This window comes from Pempheris klunzingeri, chromosome 4 (assembly GCF_042242105.1).
Source record: "Pempheris klunzingeri isolate RE-2024b chromosome 4, fPemKlu1.hap1, whole genome shotgun sequence".
In the NCBI taxonomy this organism is placed as follows: domain Eukaryota; kingdom Metazoa; phylum Chordata; class Actinopteri; order Acropomatiformes; family Pempheridae; genus Pempheris; species Pempheris klunzingeri.
Genome location: NC_092015.1, coordinates 1773275 through 1797971, shown reverse-complemented (window position 1 = coordinate 1797971; position 24697 = coordinate 1773275). Strand labels below are relative to the sequence as shown.

General features: G+C 45.2%; 2 protein-coding genes and 1 long non-coding RNA gene across 4 annotated transcripts; all 3 read right to left on the bottom strand.

Annotated features, from left to right (window-relative positions):
- Window positions 1-1051, bottom strand: LOC139200426 (uncharacterized). Its single transcript, XR_011584171.1, has 3 exons — window positions 981-1051; window positions 175-207; window positions 1-97 (listed from the first exon to the last, which is right to left on the bottom strand). It is a non-coding gene; the product is annotated as an uncharacterized lncRNA (long non-coding RNA).
- Window positions 1052-2763: 1712 nt separating this feature from the next.
- LOC139200079 (scavenger receptor cysteine-rich type 1 protein M130-like) lies at window positions 2764-11043 on the bottom strand. The gene is made up of 14 exons (XM_070829310.1): window positions 10998-11043; window positions 9852-9884; window positions 9189-9479; window positions 8021-8320; window positions 7644-7931; window positions 6724-7029; window positions 6520-6649; window positions 6347-6415; window positions 5480-5694; window positions 4637-4951; window positions 4254-4553; window positions 3845-4177; window positions 3100-3185; window positions 2764-3020 (listed from the first exon to the last, which is right to left on the bottom strand). The coding sequence occupies exons 1-14, from the start codon at window positions 11041-11043 to the stop codon at window positions 2979-2981; spliced, it is 2754 nt and encodes a 917-aa protein (XP_070685411.1). The 3' UTR covers window positions 2764-2978.
- A 1835-nt stretch (window positions 11044-12878) lies between these two features.
- Window positions 12879-24697, bottom strand: LOC139200191 (uncharacterized). Of its 2 annotated transcripts, none has more exons than XM_070829430.1 (7): window positions 24652-24697; window positions 21570-21863; window positions 20157-20251; window positions 19439-19595; window positions 18747-18926; window positions 16231-16278; window positions 12879-15855 (listed from the first exon to the last, which is right to left on the bottom strand). In XM_070829430.1, exons 2-7 carry the CDS (start codon window positions 21709-21711, stop codon window positions 14969-14971), a joined length of 1509 nt encoding a protein of 502 aa, XP_070685531.1. In that variant the 5' UTR covers window positions 21712-21863; window positions 24652-24697; the 3' UTR covers window positions 12879-14968. The 2 variants fall into 2 exon arrangements, with proteins under 2 accessions (XP_070685531.1, XP_070685532.1); XM_070829431.1 differs by lacking the exon at window positions 24652-24697 and having other exon boundaries at window positions 21570-21716; window positions 21797-21839.

The following is a 24697-nucleotide window of genomic DNA, read 5'->3' as shown; positions in this document are numbered from 1 at the left end:
TGAACGTCTCCTACTTCTCTCCAATCTCCGTAGTGCTTCACCTGTAGCTGACCAGAACAGGGACTGGATCCTCTCACCAACTGGATCCCATCAATCTCTGAACACGGGTAAGAGAGGAATCAGTGAAATCATCTCTTGTTTACTTCTTCATATATTTTCATTTTGACTGTTTACCTTTGAGAATATCTTCGTCCTCTGCCTGTAGACCTGAGGAGAACCATAAAAGATGAAATAAAAATAAGTAAAAGGGTCATTATGATGCTCTGGACTGGTCTACAAAGGTCCTGTAAATGTTATAAACTTTCTTGTGTTCATTTCAGAGCTTTAAATCACGCCTTCAGTTTCCCAGGAGATTATATAGGCCTATAGGGAACCAGTCTAAATACCAAAGATATCATTGATCTATCGCCATCACGCTGTGCAGTCAACATTAGCTTGGTAAAGATAAGTTCACCACGGTGACTTTATAAAGGGAAGCTACGTCAGATATTGTGTTTACATACTGTTGTGGTAGTGGTTGTGATTGGTGCAGCAGGTTATAATGCAGTGTTATTTATTATATAATCATTAATTCACGGTAAAGTTCAAGTTTCCAAACAGCAAAACAATATTATTATATTGACCCACATTAAGTAGTCTTAAAATCATTAAATCATCTTGTTATTTTGGGTGAATGTACATTTTTGTCTGAGCAAAAAGAACATTTTGATTGATATAAATCTAAATTTAAGGTTTCAGCCAAATCATGAATACAATTTGAGAAGCACTTGAAGTTTTCCTAAAGTTTAGTTCAGGCTTTTCTGCAGCGGAAACTGAAAACATTAGCAAAGGTCGTGTTTTATGTGGGTCTCAGCGCTGGATCCTGTCTGTAGTCAGTAATAATTCCTCACTTCACTTTAAATGCCGTTTGCTCATCCGTCAGTCAAACCCTGACGTCCTGTGTGCAGCCGTCAGTGGGGTCACGGAGGCTGAGGTCCTACCTGAGATGCAGAGCAACGTGAACACCACCAGCACTCCATCCATGTTGGCCCAGTTGGTGTGTTGTCCAAACCAGTCTGCCCTCGTGTCACCGCCTCTGGATCTTATATGTCTCTCCTCAGCAAATGCGTCAGCTTCCTCTCCATCTTTCAATCTCCTTATCAGGCTTCGTGTGGTGTCTCTCTGAGCTGCCAGTCACTGCCACATTTTTTGGTGGGATTCACAAACAGGAAGCTGCCAGTGATAATCATAAAACTGACATCCTGCACCCCTCGTGATGTTTTTAACAGCAAAAACGGTTCAAATTTCATCTGAACAACAGCTGAATTTCAGGAACAGCAGTACATTTCCCTACTGGACGAAGGGCTGTAAAAGTGTGAAGGTGTTTCAGGTGTTTCCTGAAGTCTAATTATACCTCAGCCCCAGTTAGTTGTGTGGTCATCCCACATTAATTCTGGTCATCTAACATCACCTCTGTATCTTTCTCTGGCCATAACATCCCACTTTCCCCATCAGTCACCAACATAGGTTTTACATTTGACTCCCACATTAAACACCTGTGCCAGAAATCCTTCTTCCACCTCAAAAACATTCCTTCAAAAGCTCCAATACGTTCAAAACAGCGCTGCCAGGATCCCGACGATCACAATATCACACCATCCTCCACTCACTGCATCGGCTTCCTCATCCACCTCAGATCCCAATACAAGATCTCCCTTCTCACCTACAACTACATTCATGGCAACGCCCCAGACTACCTTAAGGAACTCCTTACCCTCCAAACCTCCTCCAGAAACCTCCGGTCTACCAATGACTGCTGCTCCACACCTGTAGGAAGCCCTCCCAGACCACCTGAGGGCACCTCAGACTGTGCACTCTCTTAAAAGAAATCTAAAAACTCATCTTTTTAAGAGGTCGTACTCCTAAACTGACCTACCTTCCTTGGAAAATGTCTTGTGTTTTTAATTGCTGCACTTTGAGATTTGTACCTCCAAATGTAAAGTGCATTATAAATAAAATGTATTATTATTATTTATTGTTGATTTCTACAGTATCGCATCACCTTAGGTTTAGTTTCTTTGCGTTATTAATTTCTAAAATCTTACTCACCACACTTTAGAGTTCTAAGAACAGAGAACAGGGTTTGTGATAAGGCCGCTGTGACGTTCAGTAGTTTCTTATCAGTCTGTCATCATCATCCTCTCTGATAAACGGTCTCACGTGAAGCTCCATCCCAAATCTTTATCTTTTCACCTTCTAGCTACAGTATGCATCACCAGCGGTACGTGGCAGCTATAGTTAAGAACATGAGCGATGACTTCCAGCGAAAGAAATCAAATCTTGCATAGAAACTTTTCAGGCTCAGTAATACCTGCACTTCAGTGAGCATCAGGATAATATTACTGTACTGGCAGCCCTGTTGGTTTTAGCTCTCAGAGTGTGGAACAGAAAAACTAGCAACAAGGAAAATAAAGAGGCAAGTAGACGTAGAAATCAAAATAAATAGCAACAAGTCTGATCAATCAATCAATAAAACAAGTTTAATATACAAAAAAACAGCATCAGAGAACGTGACAGTAACATGGGAGGTTTAAATTATACATTATACAAATATACAGATTGTCCCTTTTCAACATCTGGCTGTTTTATCTATTTCTGTTTTACACAATATGCAAATTAACTGTAACTCTCCTATAATAATAATAATAATAATAATAATAATAATCTGTTTACTCTTAGATGACTAATAATGTTTTGAGGAGAAATAAGATGATGATTGTTTCTTACAGTCAGTAGTTCAGTTATGTTAAATATGTTTGGTGTCTTTTGTTCCATATCTGACAGCCGTGAAGATTCTTACACCTGTAACCACGCTCAGCAGTGATGTCACAGGGTCCACCTACACCTGTAACCACGCCCAGCAGTGATGTCACAGGGTCCACCTACAGTGCACATCACTGAAGCAAGGTGAGCGGGTTGGGCTCCGGTCTCTAAATCACTCATAGTCCTTCTTCTCTTGTCCCGATGTGGCTCCTTCTGGCCTGGAGAGACACGACATGCTGGAATAATGAATCCTCTAACTAGATATAAACACCCTCTGAGTGGAGACGTGTTCGGTACCTTAGAGTGGAGGCAGAGGGCAGTGATGGCTAACGTCACAGCCAGCAGAAGGACGACCAGTCTGATGATCAGCTCTGTTACAGACGCTGAAACACATTTAAAATCCTCACATCAGTTACCTCAAGTCGTGTTTTTATTGGTTATAAAACAGATTGTTAACACTAAAATATCTGTCTGGAGCTAAACTGTCATTTTATTTGAACAAACCGAGACCAGTGCAATTAAAAGATATCTCAACTGACAACTGATTTTACTTTACTTTACTTTACCTGACACCTGCAAGGAAGCTGCATTTAGTTTTCTCTGATTACACGAGAGCTTTTTCAGCCTCCATTTTCGTTGACCTACCTGCTTCCTGACTTCCTGACACTCCCAAACTTAAAGGCCTGCAGCTCCTCCTGCCGTGTCCTTATGATGATTGGATCTAAATACAATGTGCATGTGCAGCATCATTCACCACAGCTCAGACTGAAGTGTTTAAAGGGTGCTCGGCCCATCTAGTTTATTTCCAGGGGACATTTTTATTTAGGAGTGTAAAAACAAGATGGTTTAAAATGGCTAATTTTGTACATTTTGCACTGAAATCTATAAGAAAAACTGTTTCTGGAAGGAGAACAAGGACTGAATAAAGCTTTCGAAGATGACTACGCAGTGTCGTCCAGCTAGAGAACGGTATCAGGGGAAGAAGACACAGCGCCCCCTGCTGGCAGTGGTTGAAAGCTCAGAAAACTCATGTAAGTGTTACCTGAGACGGTGACATAGAGTGGCAGGCTCTCCGAGGAGAAGTTGTGGGAGAAGACGTGGACGTGATAGACGCAGCGGTACTCCCCCTGGTGGGTGTGGTCAGCGCCAGAGAACCTGAAGTGGGCGGAGTGATTGGCAGCTGGGAGGGTGCGGTTGTTTGCTGTGCCGGAGGCGGTGGAGACGAGCTGGAAGGAACCGCCGTGGTATTGTGGTTCGGTGGAGCACGTGATGCTGAAGTCGGAGCCCATGAGCACCTGAAGCCCCTGCTGCGTGGCGTTGGAGCCCCCGTCAGCAGCGGCGGCAGAGGAGGAGAGGTTCGGCCGAGCCAGAAGGTCTGTTCACAAGAAGGGAGGGGACCCAGGTTTAAAAACAGTGAAGTGATCCTTTAATCTGAGGCCAGTCAGTGTTACCTGTGCATATCACGTTCCATCTGGTATAAGTCTCAACAACATCAGTCAGTATTACACACTCCACCAGCACGGGCGCTGACTGCACGCAGGAAGAGGTGATCCACCACACGGACGTCTCCGAATCACTGTATGGCATCTCCGTCGAAACGGCAGAACCACAATGCATCTGTGCACACACTGCGGCCGCAGACCAGTGGTCCCAGTCGGAGTCCCAGTCGGCCACTGCTCGCCACTCGCCCTGGTTCTTCATCTCCAGGGTGCCGGCGCAGCGGCTGGCCTCTCCCACCAGCCTGACGTGTTCTGGAGCTGAGCAGAGAGCGGGAAATAATGAGTGGAGGAGCGTGAGAGAGGAGGGCGAACCAGAGCTGCAGCTCCTCTCCTACCTGAGCAGGTGAGCCGAACGGCTCCGCCAGGCGAGCAGGTGTCGAGCCGAGGTGCAGCCGAGTCTGAGCTCCCACAGTCCAGGAAAGCAGACTCACGGCCGTCACACTGGAACTCTTTGGTCCACATTGGAGCCTCCACCTCCCCATAGAGCGCCCCCTGGAGGACCGAAGGAGCCCCACAGCCGAGCTCCCTGCAGACCACCTCTGCGTCCTGCAGGTCGAAGCCATCTTCACACACTGAGAACCACAGCTGGTCAGACTTCACCTCCAGTCTGCCTGAGCACAGACTGTTCCCATCAACCAGCCTGACGGAGTCTGTGGAGAGAGGAAGCCACTCATTATCATTATCATTATTATTATCATGAATTAGCATTTTCTCACCATCTGAGCCCGGTGAGCTCAGCCACCCCCTGAAGTGAACGGTCTTTGGGCAGGTCTTACGTAATAAGAGCTGGTGTGAGAGCAGACGCCGACACGTGCGAGTGGCGTCTGGACATTTCTTGAGTGTTATTTTCTTGGAAGCGTGTGACTTTTACTCCGCTACAGTTGGAGGATGACGGCTGCGGCAGATTAAGATGACAGTTCCTTCCCCCCAGAGCACGGTCGTATCTGATGTTTGTGAAGAAAGCCTCAGGTGCTCGCTCTGTCTACCAAAAACTCACCGTCCAACCTGAGAAAGCATCTGCAAACATCCGTTTAAGTCCAGATAGACACTTTAAACGGAGCCGTCTCTGCACTTCTTATACTTTGGTTGGTCAAATGACTTCTTATGATTTTTTTTTTTAAAAAGGATTTACTCACTAACTCCTGTCTATAAAGCATTTCTACAAACTTTTACTCTACAGGTTCTACAAACATGGTTCTCTGCCGGAAAAAGGTGGATTGCCCCCTTTGGGTTGGGAGCGAGTTGCTGTATCTTGGGGTCTTGTTTCACCAGTGAGGGTAAAATGGAGCGTGAGATGGACAGGCGGATTGGTGCGGCGTCAGCAGTGATGCGGGCGCTGTACCGGTCCGTCGTGGTGAAGAAGCTGAACCGGAAGGAGAAGCTCTTGATTGTCCTAAAGAACCAGATCATGGATACAAGCGGCTGAAATGAGTTTCCCCCATAGGGTGTCTGGGCTCAGCCTTAGAGAGAGGGTGAGGAGCTCTGAGGGTGAGGAGCTCTGAGGGTGAGGAGCTCTGAGGGTGAGGAGCTCTGAGGGTGAGGAGCTCGGCGTAGAGCCGCTGCTCCTTCACATCGAAAGGCGCCAGTTGAGGTGGTTCAGGCATCTGGTCAGGACGCCTCCTGGGCGCCTCCCCTTAGAGGTTTTCCGGACATGCCCCTCCAGGAGGAGACCCCGGGGCAGACCCAGAACCCTCTGGAGGGATTACATCTGTCGGCTGGCCTGGGAACGCCTCGGGATCCCCCGGGGGGGAGCTGGAAAGCGTTGCTCGGGAGAAGGGCGTCTGGAGTGCCCTGCTTAACCTCGGACCGACCTCGGGTTGGCGGAAGATGATGGATAACGGATGGTTCTACAAATAAGACTCATTCAGAGTCATTCGGTTCTGAAAACTCAATGTGGCGTCAATACAACGATGTACTTTTGTTTCTTTGGAGTCAAGAGCTCCAGTGCTTTAACTCAAGGACAGATTTGACTGAACTACAGGCGTATCTGTACTGTGAGTCAGGTATTGGTGCTGTGGCTGGAGGTCACAGCCTGATGGCCTCACCTGAGCAGGTGATTTCCAGGCTGGCTTTGCTGGGCTTCTCCCTCGTCATCACACATTCCTGTAGCGTAGCTTCAGAGTGAACGCAGGAAGATTTCACCCACCACATGGATCCTTCCAAGGAATTAGTTTTCTTTCCCGCTGAAACAAAGGAGCCACAGTCCAGCCTCTGGCACATCCTAGCCACCGTCCTCCGGCCCCAGCCGGGGTCTGCGCTCCCCACCGCCCTCCAGACCCCACGGTGCTTCAGCTCTAGTCTACCACTGCAGCGGCTCGTTCCTCCCACCAGCCGGACCTCATCAGGGTCTGGACAAGGGGAAGGACACGTGAGTAAATAAAAGATCGGCTAACCCAAACCGGAGCTGCAGCTCCTCTCCTACCTGAGCAGGTGAGCCGAACGGCTCTGCCAGACGAGCAGGTGTCTGCAGCCGAGTCTGAGCTCCCACAGTCCAGCAGAGCAGACTCTTGGCCGTCACACTGGATCTCTTTGGTCCACACCGGAGCCTCCACCTCCCCATAGAGCGCCCCCTGGAGGACCGAAGGAGCCCCACAGCCGAGCTCCCTGCAGACCACCTCTGCGTCCTGCAGGTCGAAGCCATCTTCACACACTGAGGACCACAGCTGGTCAGACTTCACCTCCAGTCTGCCTGAGCACAGACTGTTCCCATCAACCAGCCTGATGGAGTCTGTGGAGAGAAAAGAAATGTTTGTAGCTTCTGGATGATTTGATTTATCAGCTCAGTAAAAACATTTTCCTGATGAGTTTCTGCTCTCAGTCTCAGTTTACAGTCTTCTTCAGCACAGCAGGACGTCCATTTAGTCAATGATGGTCCATTTAGAGGAAGATGGACCAGGAAGGAAGTCCATCTGGAACAGGCAGCCATTTTAAAAGCTAAATCCCCAAACTGTGAGCAATAAATTGCACAAAAATTAAAAGTTTTTAACTTTTTAAAAACCTTTTTTTTGTTGTAATTCCTCAGAAGGTTCAATTAAAACTCCAGTTTTAAAAAAAATTGAATTTTCTGGCATTTATTTAATGTTTCAGGCTTTAAAGGGTTAAAGTTAATACTGGATAATTGGCCTTAAAAGGTTCGGTGCAGCAGAATTCAATTTAAAATCATGACGAATGTCTAAAGGTAGGTTTAACTTTAATCTGATTTCATTTTAAACTAGTTTGAACGTGATTTAAAGTTAAACCAGGATTTAATCACCTTCCTCTCAAACCTGCTCCTCATCTTTTACATCTCCGTCGCATCAAGACGCCGCACAGATTATGTGTGAGTGTCATCAGTGCTGTTACCTGAGCAGGTGACCTCTATGACGAAAGACGAATACGCATATTGTGTGAAACATTTCATTGGTGGAGACTCATCACAGGCAGATTGGCTTCCCCACAGATGTCCAGGTGCAGGTGTCTCTGTCCTCCTGGTTGAAACAGCAGAGCCACAGTCCAGGTATGAGCACACGCTGCCGGCTGACTCCAGGCTCCAGTCCCTCTGATCCACGGCTTTCCATTCGCCCCGTCGTTTCATCTCCAGCGTGCCTCCACACCGGCTGGCCTTCCCTACCAGCCTCACATCAGCAGGTTCTGGGTGGGAATGAGGCAAAACTACATCTCATGCTCACGTTCAGACCTGTTTGTTTAAACTGCACTGGTGGGGGGGTGGTTTCTTCTACCTGAGCAGGTGAGGCCGGCAGCTTTCCCAGAGGAGCAGCTGTTTCTATCCCAGCTTCTACAGTCCAGCAGAGCAGACTCACGGCCGTCACACAGGAACTCTTTGGTCCACACCGGAGCCTCCCCCTCTCCATAGAGCGCCCCCTGGAGGACCGAAGGAGCCCCACAGCCGAGCTCCCTGCAGACCACCTCTGCGTCCTGCAGGTCGAAGTCATCTTCACACACTGAGGACCACAGCTGGTCAGACTTCACCTCCAGTCTGCCTGAGCACAGACTGTTCCCATCAACCAGCCTGACGGAGTCTGTGGAGACGGAGGGCAAGAGAAACAGCCGTCAGCTGGTGGGAAACGTAGCTGAATCCTTTACTTATTATATAAAATACACTTCTTAAAGTCTTTTCAACATGAATCAGTGTGCCTGAAGGCCGCCCTCTCTCTGTTTCTCCTGCTCCATCTTTCTGTGAAAACGCTCTGTTTAGATTAGGCTCCCGTTGTGATGTCACAAGGGGATCTGCTGGTCATGTGACCTCTCCTCCAACCCTTCAGCAGCCCCGCCGTCCACTGAAAACCACCTGAGTCCACCTCACTGTGCGCCACTGTTCTCCCCCTCCAGCTCCCGCTAACATGAAGATGACCAAAAGCCAGAACGAAGCACGAAGACCTGATCTGTTCTTCTAAAATGGAGACGGAGGCTGAGAGCAAGTGCAGAAGCATCATCGGCAAAATGTCCTAAAACAGCAAAAGTAGTCAGTAAACAGGACGTCTCCTTTAAAAGTGTTATTATAGAATCATATTGTTCTGTTTTTAACTCATTTTATTACATGTAAGAAGTTTTAAAGACTAAAAACAGATAAGTAGAAAAAGAAAAGGAGGTAAATGCTTTTTTAGGGACATCCTGTTTTTTAAAAGTATTAAGTGAGGGGGCGGGGCTACCTGCTCACTAACCAATCAGAGGCGGTGTTCGTGGATAACCTTCATGTCTGGCTCCAAAAAGCCAAGATGGTGACGGCCGTGAGGTCAAACTCGAGGCTTCACTACGGCGGCTTCTTTTATACACTCAAGACACTTCCACCATTTTTACTTTGTATTTTCAAGAAAATGTTTGATCTGATTCTCTTGATTGGATGAAAATGTAGCCAAGACATTCACCCTCACAGTTAATGACTCTGACCTGAACAGGTGATCTCCAGGATGGAGGAGTCGCCCTGCACGGGCTGAAGGAGATGCATCATGTCGGGGTTCATGATATCAGTTACGGCACTCAGCCTGAGGGTGGAGCTGTGCGTCCGTCGCAGCGACACAGCAGAGCCACAGTTGAGCCGTCTGCACACCGCGGCTGCAGAGGTCAGGTTCCAGTCGTAGTAGCGGTCGTCCACTGGTTCCCAGCCTCCCTGCTGCTCCGCCTCCAGGCGGCCGGCGCAGGGTTTGGCTCCTCCCACCAACCTGACGTCATCGAGCACCGCTGAGCAGACGCACAAACACAACCAGGAAGTGGAGCCACGTTATCAGAATCAGAATAATTTGTTACAAACAGCTCCAAAAGAATAAGAATAAACTTCAAACACAAAAGTAAAAATATAAATATATAGAAATTATGTTTTAAAAATTATTACAAAGGTAAATTATTGCACCAGGTGAGTGCAAGGAGAGTCTTATAATAATAATGATATATAACATGTACACTCAGAGTGAGGAGTTGTACTAAATAATACTAATAATACTACTACCACTATATATTATTATACTATATTACTATATTATATCCACTTAGTTATACAAATACAAATGATTATTCAATCATTCTTCTTCTTCTACTGATTCTCCTGTAGGTTACCTGTTGGACTGTGTGTGTCCTGAGCCCGCAGAGCTGAGGGGAAACAAAACAAAGCACACATGACAATAAAGAGGTTTGTGGTGTTGTCCTCCGATCATAGAATACATTACTGTTGATGTTCTGTTCTTTATTATCCTTGTTTTGTGGGTTTGACACAGTTTGGCAGTGAGCGTCTCATCTTTGTTACTCTGTTTTTCAGGATGTGTGCAGGAGGCGGCGCTGCTGCTGCTGCTGCTGCAGCACGGTGAGTCTTTGTTTCTTATCTCTTATTTTCCTTATTGTAAGATAAGATAAGATCAACTTTATTGGTCGCGAAGGAAATTACTTTGCCAGAGTACAGTACAAAAGTTAAACTCAAAGTACAAAGTGTAAAAGTGTCTCTAAGTGAAAAGCAGAGAAATAGTGCCAAACAAATTAAATAAAATGAGTCCAGAATGTAAACAAGAAGTGAAGTTGAGGGTAAACAGTCACACAGTAACACTCAGCTGTGATGTTTCTAACAGCTGCACAGGTTTAGAAACAAGTTTAGTTTAATTAGAAAGAAGAAATCTACTGGACCAGGTCCTATTAGTTATGGAGACACCAAAATCAAATGTAACAATAAGGCCCAGGGTTGAATTAATAATACTTTAATTATCCTTTAACTAATTTAACAAAAGTAATTAAATTCTGCCTATTAACAACTATTTATTAAGCAGCAGCAGGTCCATTGTTTTACGCACTAAGTATTTAAATCACACTTTACTTATCGTTTTAAGCCCTAATATTCCTATAAAATCATAGAATATCCACACACGACATGACGTGGTTTATTGATTTAGTGAATTAAACAGCCTGCTTTCCATCCATTTGTTGTAATATTTTTAAAATATTCCTGTATTAACTTATAACATTTCAGTCATCTGTGTTGCATTTATGACTGGATGAATATTTATTTTACAGTGAATTATGTTGTAGCAGCCAAACAATGACATTATAATACATTATAATCCCTCATGTGTATCGTTGTACAGCAGTAAAATAGGGCTTCCTGTTCTCACACACACACACACACATCAGCATCACCACATTCATGAAACCTGTGAGATCTTAAAACGCAGGTGTCTATCAGCTCTCAGCATGTTGGTGAGTGTGTCGTCGTCCTACCTGAGCCCCACAGCGACAGAGACACAATCAGCACTCTGAGATCCATCGTTCACACGTCCACTCGTCTCCGGCGGCCTGTCGCTGAGTCTTTATCAGGACGGGAGGCAGGTCCAGCCCTCCTGGTGTTGTTCGCCCCCACTTTCGTCATCAAAAGCTGTACTCATCCCCCACCCCACCCCCTGACAGATTCATAGCTGCATTTAAAAGCACTTAATGCTGCATGTAGACAAACCTGTGAACCTGCACAGACTTTCCATCTTGACCACATTTCTTCAGCGCTGCTTTGTCTCACTGGAAACCTACATGGGAAAACATAATAATTCTGCTCCAGTGTTTTGAATTGGACAAAACGGCTAAAGAAGAAGCCTTTATCTGCTCATGCGGCATGAAAAATCCATTTAAAATCCCTGTTTTAGTGAATGTAGTCTGGTGTGTGTGCTGTTTGTGGTTAAACCAAAAGGATCTTCCAGGTTTCTCTCTGTAGGGATCCTTTCCATGATGCTGTCACACACAATCTGACCTACATCACTCCACCAGGTCATTTTACCTCACAGAACACAGGAGTTGCAGGTCAGCTGCTGCCTCAATTTGTTAGTTTGCTTGTTTAATTGTGTGATTTGGTGTTTTTAATGGTTGGTTCTGATACAACACAATATTTGTGCAACAAACATAAATTGACCAATTGAGTCAGCGATAGACCACTACTACAGTATTCTGTGGAGCTAGAATCCCTGTTTTAGTGAATGTAGTCTGGTGTGTGTGCTGTTTGTGGTTAAACCAAAAGGATCTTCCAGGTCTCTCTCTGTAGGGATCCTTTCCATGATGCTGTCACACACTTAGAATAACACTCTGAGCCTGTCAGTGGATCAAACAAGCTCTTTTAGTGGACCTACTGTGATCAGGTGCAGTTGTCCCAAAGGATCCCGCTGGATGGACCAATTCTCCAAAATGTTGCACCCATTAGTCATCTAGATACCAAAATATGAACACATTGGTTTTAAAACACCGGAATTACCTTTTAAGGTGAAGGCTGTCAGGAAGTGAGAGCGATATAAGAAACATCCTGAAGCTTGCGACATATCTTCTGGTCAGATGAGCTGTTTCCTCTCCAGCTTTTAATCATCTCATCAGTTTTATGTGGTTTGGATCATCTAACCCAAGAAAAGCTGCTGTTTTATTACATTTGTGGAAGAAAAAGTGACACGTCCGTCATTTTATTTCATTTCAGGCTGACGGGTTACTGGTTACTGGTTAGTAGTCCAGATGTCTCCAAGTATTTTAATGATACTGAAGTGATTATTTATTTCACAGGAAAGCAGAAGACGGGACGAAGATGAAGATGATGAAAAAATATCATTCATCATTGAGTACAAGTATTCATTCTGGCTCCTCTCCTGCTGTTATACTACCATAGGATAATATAATATTCTGTTTTTATCACTAATTACTACGTGCCAGAGGCTTTTAATGTGGTAATAGATCTAATCTAGATATTGTTGGTACTACTGAGGAGTGCTGCAACATATATAAGCACATCTTTTGTTTCTGAATGAGAAGAGTAACTAGTTTAAGGGTTAAATAGAGGCAGTGGAGGATGAAATGTGATGGAGATATTCATGGGTGCAGTAGATGGACTTCTTTCTATTCCACCACTATCAGACATGCATGAACTCAAAAGGATGAAGCTGACTGACTCTCAGGTTCCTACATCCTTTCTAAAGAGGATTTCTAATTCCTTAAAAGCAGCTCTCTGCAGAAGGAAATAGTCCGTTATTTGCAGCGGCGGATGGATCCACAGCAGGAGGAAGAAGATCCATCACACAGAACACACATTCAGTGTTGTTGTTCAGCGTCTTTAACCTAAAAACCAAAAGCTCCGTCCTCTTTTAGTCATAAAAATCTTTATTATCAGGATTTGGTTGTAGGAAGCATCACACAGCCTGGTGTTACAGCAGACACTTACAAGTCATTTGGTCAGTCAGTCAGACAGAGAACATGGGGGGGGGGGTGAGACTGCAGACATGAGAGTTTGATGCTATGAGCTGGATTTCACACTGAGGAGGTCAAAGAAGAGCTTCAGGTGCACATCACGCTCGTGTGTGCGGTGGGCAGCAGAACAAAAACAGATCAGGACATCAGAGTCTCCTGCGTCGTTTCCAGAAACGCTCACAGATCAGGCAGAGATCTGACGCTCGCCATCGGGGTGAGACGAGGGTCAAATCTGCCTCGCTTCTGTCACAGATAATAAAACCCCAGCACTGAGAAAGTCTTTACTCTAGCAGCAGCAGTTATCACCAAAGTCCAGGTTTCATGTGACGCAGTGTGCAGTGCAGGTTTCACCCACGCCAGGATTCAGCTCAGGCCGTCTCTGTGTTATCAGTGCAGCTCATCAGCCCGACAGAAACTTTCACTTTTAAGCTGCTGATGAATGAAAAATAAAAAAAAACGACTTTAAAGTAACTCAGCTGCCGAAATCTGATCATGGGAAATAATCAGGTCACACAGATTTGAACCCTGAAGCTGGAGACGCTCGTTTCCACTTGTTTCCCACCAACTGCTGGCTGTGACTTTGCATTAACCCGCTAAAATCAGACCCCTGCGCACAATGTGAAGTAAACTGAAATGTGAACACGCCTGGTTTCATTGACCAGCAGTCGCACAACAAAAGCAGAACGTTGTGGTAAAACATCAGCAAAGCAAAACTGGGGTAACAGGCTGGAAAATACTAGTAACATGCTCATCTAGATCTTCTCACGGTCGCTCCGAGACACAGTAGTGTCTAGTAGTGTTGATAAAAGTCCTGAAATTAAATATTTCTGGGTTGTGGATTATTAGTTGGACAAACTGGGATGTGATCAGGTGTGTTTGGGCTCTAGGATGCTGACATTTGTCACACTTTTCTAATGTTTTATTGACCAATGATTAGTTGGGAAGTAGTCAGCAGATTAAAATCATTAGATGCTCAAACGGGATGATTTCTTTAACTGCAGAGTCCATATTTTACATAATCTGTGTAACTGAAGCCAAACATGAGGGCATTTGGAAGCAGATTACTAAATTGCACAGAGAAACAGGAGATAATTATGTCTGAAATTCTGAAAAAAGCCCCCCCTGGAAACGACAGAAGCTAACTTCTTCCCTCTCACCAGCACTAAACTCAGCAGTAACCTCAACAAAACGTCACTGAGCTTGGAGATTAGTTAGCCGTCACACAGGATGAGCTCGGTGAACGATAAGGTGATAACGCGTGCTCTCTGCTCCGTGTCCACAGCTCCTGCCGTCCTGCCCTTGAGCAAAACACCAAACCGGGAGATAGCCCCAGCCGCTGAGGAGGACAGAGTGACTGTGGAGCCGACGCAGATCAGGTGTAACACTGAGATGGTGGCTGAAGGATGCACAGTTAACATGTTACAGTTTCCTCTCAATCAGTGAGGCAGGTAAATCAAAGTGTTCCAGTGTCCCACTCAAGAAGCAAAAATGGCAAATGAAAAGCCAGACGGTGTCCTTTGCATCATCTGTGGGGGTTTTTTACCTCCATGCATCAGCACAGTCCAGCCAGTCGGCCTGTGCTGCTGTGGAGGGAAGGAAGGAAGGAAGGAAGGAAGGCGCCACCATTTGAAATGCCAATGACAGTGTGGAGAACATGTGAGCCTGTCACACACAGACAGTAAATACAAAAAAAAAAAGGAAACAAGATTCAGATTCAGGCACACGAAGGAACTCTGTGATAGCAGGGGCGTGAAGCTGCATGTAGTGTGCCACCATTGTGCCATTTTGTCCCGTTTCCAGGAAAAGAGAGGAACTTCTCTGTCCAGCAGCCACAGTGGAGTGAAGCGTCACCCGTCTCTCCCATGATTTTGGAGGTTTTACACCACGTGGCAGCTGATCCCACTGCCAGAATCTACCTGCACTTGGCTTGTGGTTACTGTTTCTGTCTCTTTTGAAAAACCTACCAGTTTGTTCATCATTATTCAGAAGTGTGAAGCGGGATGGTGGTGGTGGTGGTGATGCGTCGCCAGCTGCCCGCTGTTTGCTTTGTCTCTCAGCATAGTCAGCGCCGTGTTGGAGAAATCCCTCAGGATGTCCACGGTCTCCCTCTGCAGCAGCAGAGACTCCTGCACAAACTCCTGCTGGCTCTCCACCAGCAGCTGCACCGACTGCGCCAGCACCTCCAGAGACTGAGACACCGAGGTCAGGAGCATCCGGCTGGCCCGCTGCTGCTGGAGGCCCTGGGACGCCATCTGGGCCACGTGGTCGTGGGCCCGGCGGGACGACGCTCCGGCCGGGAGGGGGTCAGACGGGTTAGAGCCCGAGGTGGAGGGCTGATTGGGTGGGAGGACGGAGGGGGAGGGCGAAGGCTGGTGAGGGGTGACCGAGGAGGAGGGAGTGGAGGTTGTGGTAGAAGCAACGGAGGAGGAGGAGGAGGATGTCGCAGCAGAGGAAGCGGGAGGAGCGGGAGGCGGTGGGATGGAGGAAGAGGAGGGGGCAGGGTGAGAGGTAGAGTCATTAGCTGCGACAGACGTGGAGGAGGAGGTGGTGGGAGGTGGAGGGAGAGGGAACGAAGCGGAGGAGGCGGTCACGTTGGGGCTTGTGGGGGACAGCGGCGGGGGAGGAGGCACGGAGGAGGCCGAGGCAGTCTCTGTATCAGACGCCGGGGGGAACACGGAGGAGGGTCCGGGTGGAGGTCTGGAGTAGGTGTGGTTCTGGCTGCTGCTTCGGGAGTAGGTGTGGACCGGCTTGATCCTCATCCGGGCGTCGTCAGACACGGGCTCCACGGAGGTGGAGGGAGGCGGGGGGAGAGGGGGAGGTAAGGAGGAGAAGGCGGAGTCGTCGTTTTCGTCAAAATCCATGGCTCGTTCTGGAGGACCACACAGAAACAGATGAGTCAGTCACTTCTTTGCTTTTCCTGTTTTCCAGGCTGGAACTTCCCCTCAAGGAGAATCCTCTATTCTTACTGTCTACATGAGCCATAAGTTTATCACCTAGTATGTAATAACATGTGAAAACAGGCCAAAGTTATCCTCTAAGCTTGTGCAAAATTGAATTAGAAGGTTTATGAGCTTACTAAATTGCCGTCCCTAAATCCTGGTCCTGGCACCAACAAGCCGAGCTCAGACGCTCGTTTCACATGAATTTTAAATTCTAAATTATCTCGTGCCCTTTAACTTTCCCTCCGCAGAGCCAAACAGCCTGCTGGCTGCAAACAGCAGCTTGTATGAGACGACTTTCTTACCTCCATCGTCAGCCAGGTCAAAGTCAGAGGAGGAATGTAAAGGATCGCCTGCAAAGAAACAGAAAACACACACACACACACGGCAAGATCACTTCACCGCAGGGGGCTCAGCAGCAGCAGCAGCAGCAAATCCAAACAGTCTCAGAATGAAGTATTAAAGAGAGGAGGTAATGTAGTCCAACATAAACAGGAATGAGTTTATTCTCACTGTCAACACTGACGGTTCATACAAGTGAAAAAACTCTTTAGTATTAAAACAAAAACTCTGTTATTGTTTTATGCAGAATATCTGCACACGTCTCCATTCCTCATGTTCATTAAGAGGAAACTTGGATGTTTAGTGTTTCTCTCCAGTGGGATTAGGATAAAATCCCTTTGGACAAACCGTCGATATTCTACATAATCTGGGACACGTTCTTGAATTACGCTGAGAGAGTCACAACTTTGATTTAGTCCTGTTTTATCTTTTTTCCAGTCCCTCCATCATTAGGTAGTATCTTAAACTAAGATATTTAACACAGTAATGTGGAGATTTCTGATGTTTTTAGAGACTCTAATGTTCCTCCTCACAGCTCATCTTCGTCTCTTTATCTTTCCCATATTTGCTCTAATGTTTCTGATTCATAGCTTTAGTACTTTTCCATCCTGGCGACTAACAGACGGGGGCTTCATCTTTTGTTATCGTCACAAGTGTTCCTTTGCTTTCCTCATTTCTATTGTGAGCCTGCTGAGAAAAACTGAGAAACTAAACTCAAAATGATCTACCTACATTAAAAATGCTAAACATTCTATACACCTCTTATATATATTTTTCCCCTATGATAGAGTTAAGTTATATCTGTTGTTGGGTTTCCTTTTTAATTTATTTTATTACTGTGCCTATCCTTGTACACGTATAGATACAGCTGTAAACAAAAAAAAAAGGAAAATTGAAGAATTGTGAATATTAATGTATAAATTGTTGAATTTGAAATAAAAAAAAAGTTCCAAAAAATAAATATATAATATATATATTAAAAAAATATATATTGCAACAAAAAAGCAACACTCACATGTGTTTAAGATGCTTTTCACAAAAACCTTTGGTGAAAGGATGGCTGGTTAAGTTAAACTAATTTCATCAATAAAGCAAAAGATAAATAAAAATGCTAAACATATATTAATTTCTATATATACTGAGTATACTTCATATATGTTGGCCTACACTACATAACTGCAGCTGATGTAACTCTTGGTATTACACATAAAAACTGACAACAGTAATGTTAAAATCAATACTGCACTCCAGAGGAACTGGAACATTCAATACATTTATGGTCTCTACCTTCCTCTGATGACCTGCACTGAATGGAGTCTAATATTCTATCCCTTCCTATCCTGTTCCCTATCCCAGAGTATCCCAGAATATCCCATTCCCTATCCCAGAATATCCCTTCCTATCCCAGAATATCCCTTCCTATCCCAGAGTATCCCTTCCTATCCCAGAGTATCCCTTCCTATCCCGTTCCCTATCCCAGAGTATCCCAGAATATCCCTTCCTATCCCAGAGTATTCCTTCCTATCCCAGAGTATCCCTTCCTATCCCGTTCCCTATCCCAGAGTATCCCTTCCTATCCCAGAGTATCCCTTCCTATCCCGTTCCCTATCCCAGAGTATCCCTTCCTATCCCGTTCCCTATCCCAGAGTATTCCTTCCTATCCCAGAGTATCCCTTCCTATCCCAGAGTATCCCTTCCTATCCTGTTCCCTATCCCAGAGTATCCCAGAATATCCCATTCCCTATCCCAGAATATCCCTTCCTATCCCAGAGTATCCCTTCCTATCCCAGAGTATCCCTTCCTATCCCAGAATATCCCTTCCTATCCCAGAGTATCCCAGAATATCCCATTCCCTATCCCAGAATATCCCTTCCTATCCCAGAGTATCCCTTCCTATCCCAGAATATCCCTTCCTATCCCAGAGTATCCCTTCCTATCCCAGAGTATCCCTTCCTATCCCAGAATATCCCTTCCTATCCCAGAGTATCCCAGAATATCCCATTCCCTATCCCAGAATATCCCTTCCTATCCCAGAGTATCCCTTCCTATCCCAGAGTATCCCTTCCTATCCCAGAATATCCCTTCCTATCCCAGAATATCCCTTCCTATCCCAGAGTATCCCTTCCTATCCCAGAGTATCCCTTCTTTAGTAGATATAGATTGGAAGACTAACTAGTTCACTTCACTGGAGTTTTGCAGTAGCTAACACGTTTGACCGCTCATGTCCCTGCCCACGACCCGTAGCAGAGAAGAGATCACAGCCTGTACGTCAATCAAGTCGCAAACACGATTTTATTTATTTATTTTTTCTAATGTCACTCGCTCTACTCGCACTACCTCCGCGGTCGACGTATTGGGCAGCCCTGGTGTAGAGAAACCGCCCTCACATTAGCATACGTCATGTACATAAGTGAGCTTCCTGCCCTGTGAGCGGTGCGGACTACTTGTTGCATCTCTTCCTGTCTCTCGCTCTACTTACCACCCAGATCTTTCTCTGGCGAGGAGAGTGGAGAAAGGTCGTAGGAGACTCCACCGGGTAAAGAGTGGGAACTGTCCGTCAGGCTGAGGTAGGAGTAGGTGGAAGGGTTAGAGGACGGGCCTTTACTGCACAGCTTGGAGAAATCAGCATCTTCTCCCAAGTCCAGATCACTGTCGCCATCTGGGAACCAACAAAAGAAAAGTGACTGATTAATTAAGGAGGAACTACAACTACAACTACACCCGATTAAAGTGCTTTTGGTTTTACCACAGACATCCTTTATATCGCTCTGTTCAAAGCCACCAGACTCCATTGACAAAAACATTTTACTGTGCAGAACATGGGAGATGCTGGTCTGCCGCTGCCTTGTTCTGTTAGTATATGTTTGTCATCGTGTGCCTTTGGTGTCCTGCGAGGTAAAATCACTGTTTTTGTCAATGGAGTCTGGTGGCTTCGAAGAGAGCGAGATACCAGTTATTCAGACACCAAAATATGGAAAAATAGATTAAAAAAAAAGGTTTAAAACACCCAATTCTATGCTGTCAAAAGCTTCCTCCAACAACAGACTAACATAACTAAAGATCATCCTCTGTCACTTTGCATGAAGCTCCTATACTCTGCTGCTGCGTCTGAATTTCTGTATTCACTCATTTCTTTGTGCTAGAAATAAAGAGAAGCAGACTCCTCCTCACCTCCTCTCGGACTCATCATTAGGATCTTATGGACCATCCTCTCCACAGGACCCAGGTTCTTCTTCCTCAGGTGGCTGCCATTGGGCCCCCGGAGGGCCACGATTCGTCGTTTTCCATCACACTTGAGGTCCGCCCATTTCTTCATGATCTGACGCACCTGTGAGGACACGAACGCTCCTTTAAAAAGCCTTACACCGCGATGACACACAGACTTTCCACGTAGGAGTCTCCTGTACCGATGCCTCAAACTATGTGGTTATAATTAATAGATTAGTCTGGAATAAAGGAAACAGAAGAAGAATAATTGGTAGTATTTTTAGAGGTGCTCTCCCTGCATCCTTTGAGACTCCCTCAGGATTCACAAAAAATTAATGTGACAGGTTGAGAGATGAGTCAACAGGATCAAAAACACAGTGAAACACTTCAGTTGTTTCTCGTGTGACTAGAAGGAAATGCGGTTTTGTAAATTGCTCTGATAAAATAATGTGAGCAGGAAGGACAAACACAAGTTGTGCAAGAGGTTCCAAACAGACAAACCTTTGTTTTAACAGCGTCTGGGTGTAATCTGTATAAAAACCTAATAACACAGTAACTCTACTCTTCCATCTAAACCTAAAACAACTATAGAGAGTATAGTTGTGTTTGAGGGCATAGAGAGAAAAACACAGTCTTTAAATTCACATGACACACAAAAAGATCAGTGATCACAGCAACAAACCTCTCGGTGATTCTCTCCCAGGCCGTTGATCTGATTGGTGATTTCAGCCCAGGTCTGTTTCTTGGTCTCCGCCGACACGCCTTGGTTAAACTTCCCTACGGGGAGGCAGACGTGACGTGAGGCTTGGTTTGGCGTGAGAGACATCAGTCCTGGTCACATCCAACAATTCTTAACAACGGTGGTATTGTCACTCCACGTCTGGCACATGCTCTCCCTCTGCTGGTAAAAACCGTGATATGTAGTGTTGTGTACACGGCCCTACACTGCCCACATCCTCATCCTCATCCTCATTCTCGCTCACCGTGACTCCACCGCCAGCAACACCTGCACAGGTGGTCAGTACAGTCAAAGGCTATTTCACACTTGTGTCCTCGCTTGGGCCACAAATGATGCATCGTCGGATTAATTACCACAAGAGTTTGACGTATTCTGCCTTTAATTATCAACACTGCATAAAAAATGAGGTGGAAGGAAACATGCTTATCGTTAGGTGACCGACTCCGAAGCTCTTTTAGGAGGATGATCAGTAAAAAGATGCGCCTGTGTTACAAAATACCACCAATCAGCAGATTCCAGGTCAGTTTTAACCTCCTTCACACCTTTAAATAATGTTTCTTCTTTAAAATGTGAGTGAGAATTCACGCCGGTTAAACTAACTACAGTTAAACTATAACGCTGCGTAGTGGAAGGAGCCATTTTGAGCATCCAGAAGTAAAAAAAATTTATTTATTGCAGAAAAATAATGCATGACTCACTTTTATGGCCTCTCAGGTGAATCTTCAGCACAAAGCTGTGTACATAAGGACTCCAGAGGAGAAGTTAGCTCCAACTCTCAAGGTGCAAACATCAAATTAACAGATGAGCAGCAAAATTCAGCAACGACGTGGCTCCACATTTAGTTTACAACTGCAACAGCAACGCCTTTCGATCCTCCGACCTCTGACCGACCTCTCAGACTGTGTTCAACACAACATAAACCTACAGCATCGTGGGAAAACACCCCCAGAACCAACAGCCCCTTCCACTTCACAGCTCTGACATCAAAATATGACTGGTGTTATCCACATCATGCTACGTAGCGAGGGGAGCCTCAAAATGCTGTAAAAACTTCATCTTATAATTAATATAATAAGAGCAGCCTCACATGGGACTCATAACCTCACATGAAGGTAATTTGCGGCAGAAATTTTTACTTTTATAAATCACGAACGTGGCAGACTGGCTTTAGGATTAAGATCAGGTAATAATATTCCTGTGTGAAAAGGGCTTTAGGGAACAAACATAACAAACATAATTATCTCCCTTTTCTCTCCAAGACAGATGATAATAATCTTCAGGAGTGGAATTACATGGTTTTCTTCTAGCTTTAAACCAAAGAACAAAGCAAACACACACACGGTGGTTCCTACTCACTGAGGATGATGTATCTGTTCCTCTTCACCGCCTCCAGCAGCAGCTTCACTTCGGTGAAGGAGAACCTCGGTTTGGCTTTCAACACCCCCTTCACTCCTCCCACCTTGAACTCTTCGTCGTCGTCACGCCACGAGGCCGACATGGCTCCTCCTCTGCCTCGTCCGCTCCCGCCCCTCCTCTTCTGACGGCCCACTGCTGCTCAGTTTGGGACCCGAGTCCACCGCCACCCGGGACTCTCTGGTCCTGGTCCGCCTGCCAGTCCGGACTGGAGACACCCGTCTGACTGCACAGGACCTGGAGAAGGTGACGGACGGAGGAAGATGGAGGAGAGACGGCACGTTAATTCATTTAATTATCTCAAATATCACTCACACACACTTAAAAAGGTGGACTAGCATCACGATCGTAGCTCTATTATTCCTTTATAAGGTAAATAAAGTCTGATTTTCTTCAATGGTTTGGTGAAGAAAACATTAGAAAACAGTGACAAACGTCTCAGTTAGTTTTACAAACAGTCCAAAACCCCCAAAATATTCAATTTATTAGAATCTACAACTGAGGAAAGCAGCAGATTTTCACCTTTGACAACCTGGAACAATAAAATTTGGCTTGAAAGGGAAACTTTAATCAAACTAGCTGCAGAAAAGTTCTGTGTTGATGGACTGAACAATCAGTCGACTCATCGCTGCAGCTCTACTGACTAAATGATTAAATATTGATTAATGTATGTGAAACATGTGAAAAACGGAGAGTGTTTCAGCTACAAAATGACGAGTTTGTATTTTATTTCTATCCATTTGACTAAATATCTTAATGTGCACGTTGCTTCAGACCAAACGAATGAATGTAAATAATCTATTTATTTATTTACTTCCATCTAAACACGTGTAAATAATAATAGGAGGAGGTTCCTGCCATGTGGGTCATCCTGTCGGACGCTTGGTGGCAGCATTAAACACCAAACTGACACACGGACGTTTTAACCTGATCGAGACGCATAAACACACGTCTCACAGTCGAGGTTTCACAACTTCCTGGTAACAAAACATCTCTAAAAACTTGTAGCAAGTGCACTTTTATTAGTAGTAGTATTTTAATATAGCTGCAGCCTGTTATTTAACAGTGTCACTTGGTAAAACACATGAATGACTCCTGTGTTGGTGCACATCGAGTTCAGCTGGTGACTTAGGAGAGAAATGGGCTCTAGAGACGTGGATCAGATACAGATTTGCTGCTTGACATCCCTTCAGCTGTCCACTAATGCTCCACTGGAAGCAGAGCGACACAGCGTGGATCTAATTGACTCATCCCCACGTGTAATTCTAACTCCTCAGCTGCTCGCCGGAGTCAGATGAGCTTCATCAGATCTGGTTTTTCACTGTTAAAACAAACTTCTATGACCACAGTTACATTAAATAAAAATAATAGAAGGAAGAAAACACGTTTGAGCAATAAGCTTCTGTAGAGTTTTCCTCCAGCTTGTGTCCCGACACTGCTCCCCTCTGGCTGGATCTAAAAATACAAAATGGCTTCATGAAGAACAGCACCCACCGAAGGGTGCCGGTGTGTTAAACTGGGATTAGGGGTCCCAACATATGTCATTAATCCACATTTTAACCCACAAGAACACCTTTTAGATATTCTTTATCCTTGAATCTAACTCCAGAGGTCCCTCGGTGACAGCTACTACACTTCCTGGTGCAGTCATGTGACCCAGTGACCATTTCCAAAATGGTGGTCTGCCTGATTAAAAGCTGTGACACAACCAGCTGATTTTAAATTGTTTTTGTTATTAAAAAGGTGAGTTTCAAACAGTTTAGCAACTTTAATCCTGTCCTGGATTATATGAATCTGTCCTGACCGTATTTTAGGAAAAAGTCTATAAGAAAGCGCTGAGAAAAATAATGCTGTGACGTATATTTAACATTTTAGATCTTGTATCTCAAAAATAAGTTTGGAAATGTTCCTTATGGTCCATTTAGTTTAGTTTTAAATCCCCCATAATTTCACTTGAAGGAGAAAAGGGTTCTTATGGATTGAAGTAAAATTAATCATTAATCCACATTTTAAAATAAAAGCCCTTCTCTTTAAGTATATATATATATATATATTATATATATGAATGTGTGTGAAACAATAGTCTTCTCCAACTTAGATTCCTGAATGAATGATGTGTGAATGAGGATGTGATGTAAAAGCGCTTTGAGTGGGTGAAACGACTTGAAAATACAAACATATAGACTATTTTACCATATTTTACCACATATATAAAATTTAGGGCATCTCTCACACACACACATATATGTATGTATGTATACATATATGTGTGTGTGTGTGTGTATATATATATATATATATACACACACACACATACATATATATATATACATACATTTATATACACACATATATAATACACATGTATGTGTGTGTATCACAGAAAAACACCATAAACAGCTCAAAATGTTAAACTACTTAAGCTTGTTGTTTCCTCTGTCCTCTTAACCTAGTTAGTCCTCTAGTTAGTCCTCTAGTTACTCCACTAGTTAGTCCTCTAGTTAATCTGTTTAAACCTGTTTTAGCTCATCATCACATTAACTTCACCGGAAACTCTCCACTTCAAAAAAAGAGAAGAAAAGAAATCACACAGACGAACATTGCGTCTGATCTGACCACGTGGTCCCGCAGAGCCAATCAGCTGCGCCCCTCTCGTGTCTTTGTTGAGCTCGTGCAGCCGCTCAGTCACACTGGGAGCAGCCCGACGGTTCCGCCATCACCTCCGCCCGGTACTAAGCACCGGGCCCGCCGCTGCGCAGACCGCACGAGCCCGCGGACTCACCGACAAACCGCGTGTGTGCGTGAAAAGCGCGTTTACGAAGCGGCGCGTTGCATCTCGGTCCGCCGCGCCAAGAAACGCAACGCAACGCTGGTGGAGCCCGAGGACGAAATGTCTGCTAGCTCTCGGAGCTCTGCGCTCTTTCTTCCCGCATTGTAACATCAGCTAGACGTGATTTTTCATGCCCACAAACCCACGCGCAGTCGGCCCGCGCGGCGAGAAGCTGAATATGTAGGAAATAATTACCGGGGGTAAAAAATGGCGCTGCTCTTCTCCCTCCTTTCCTCCTGCG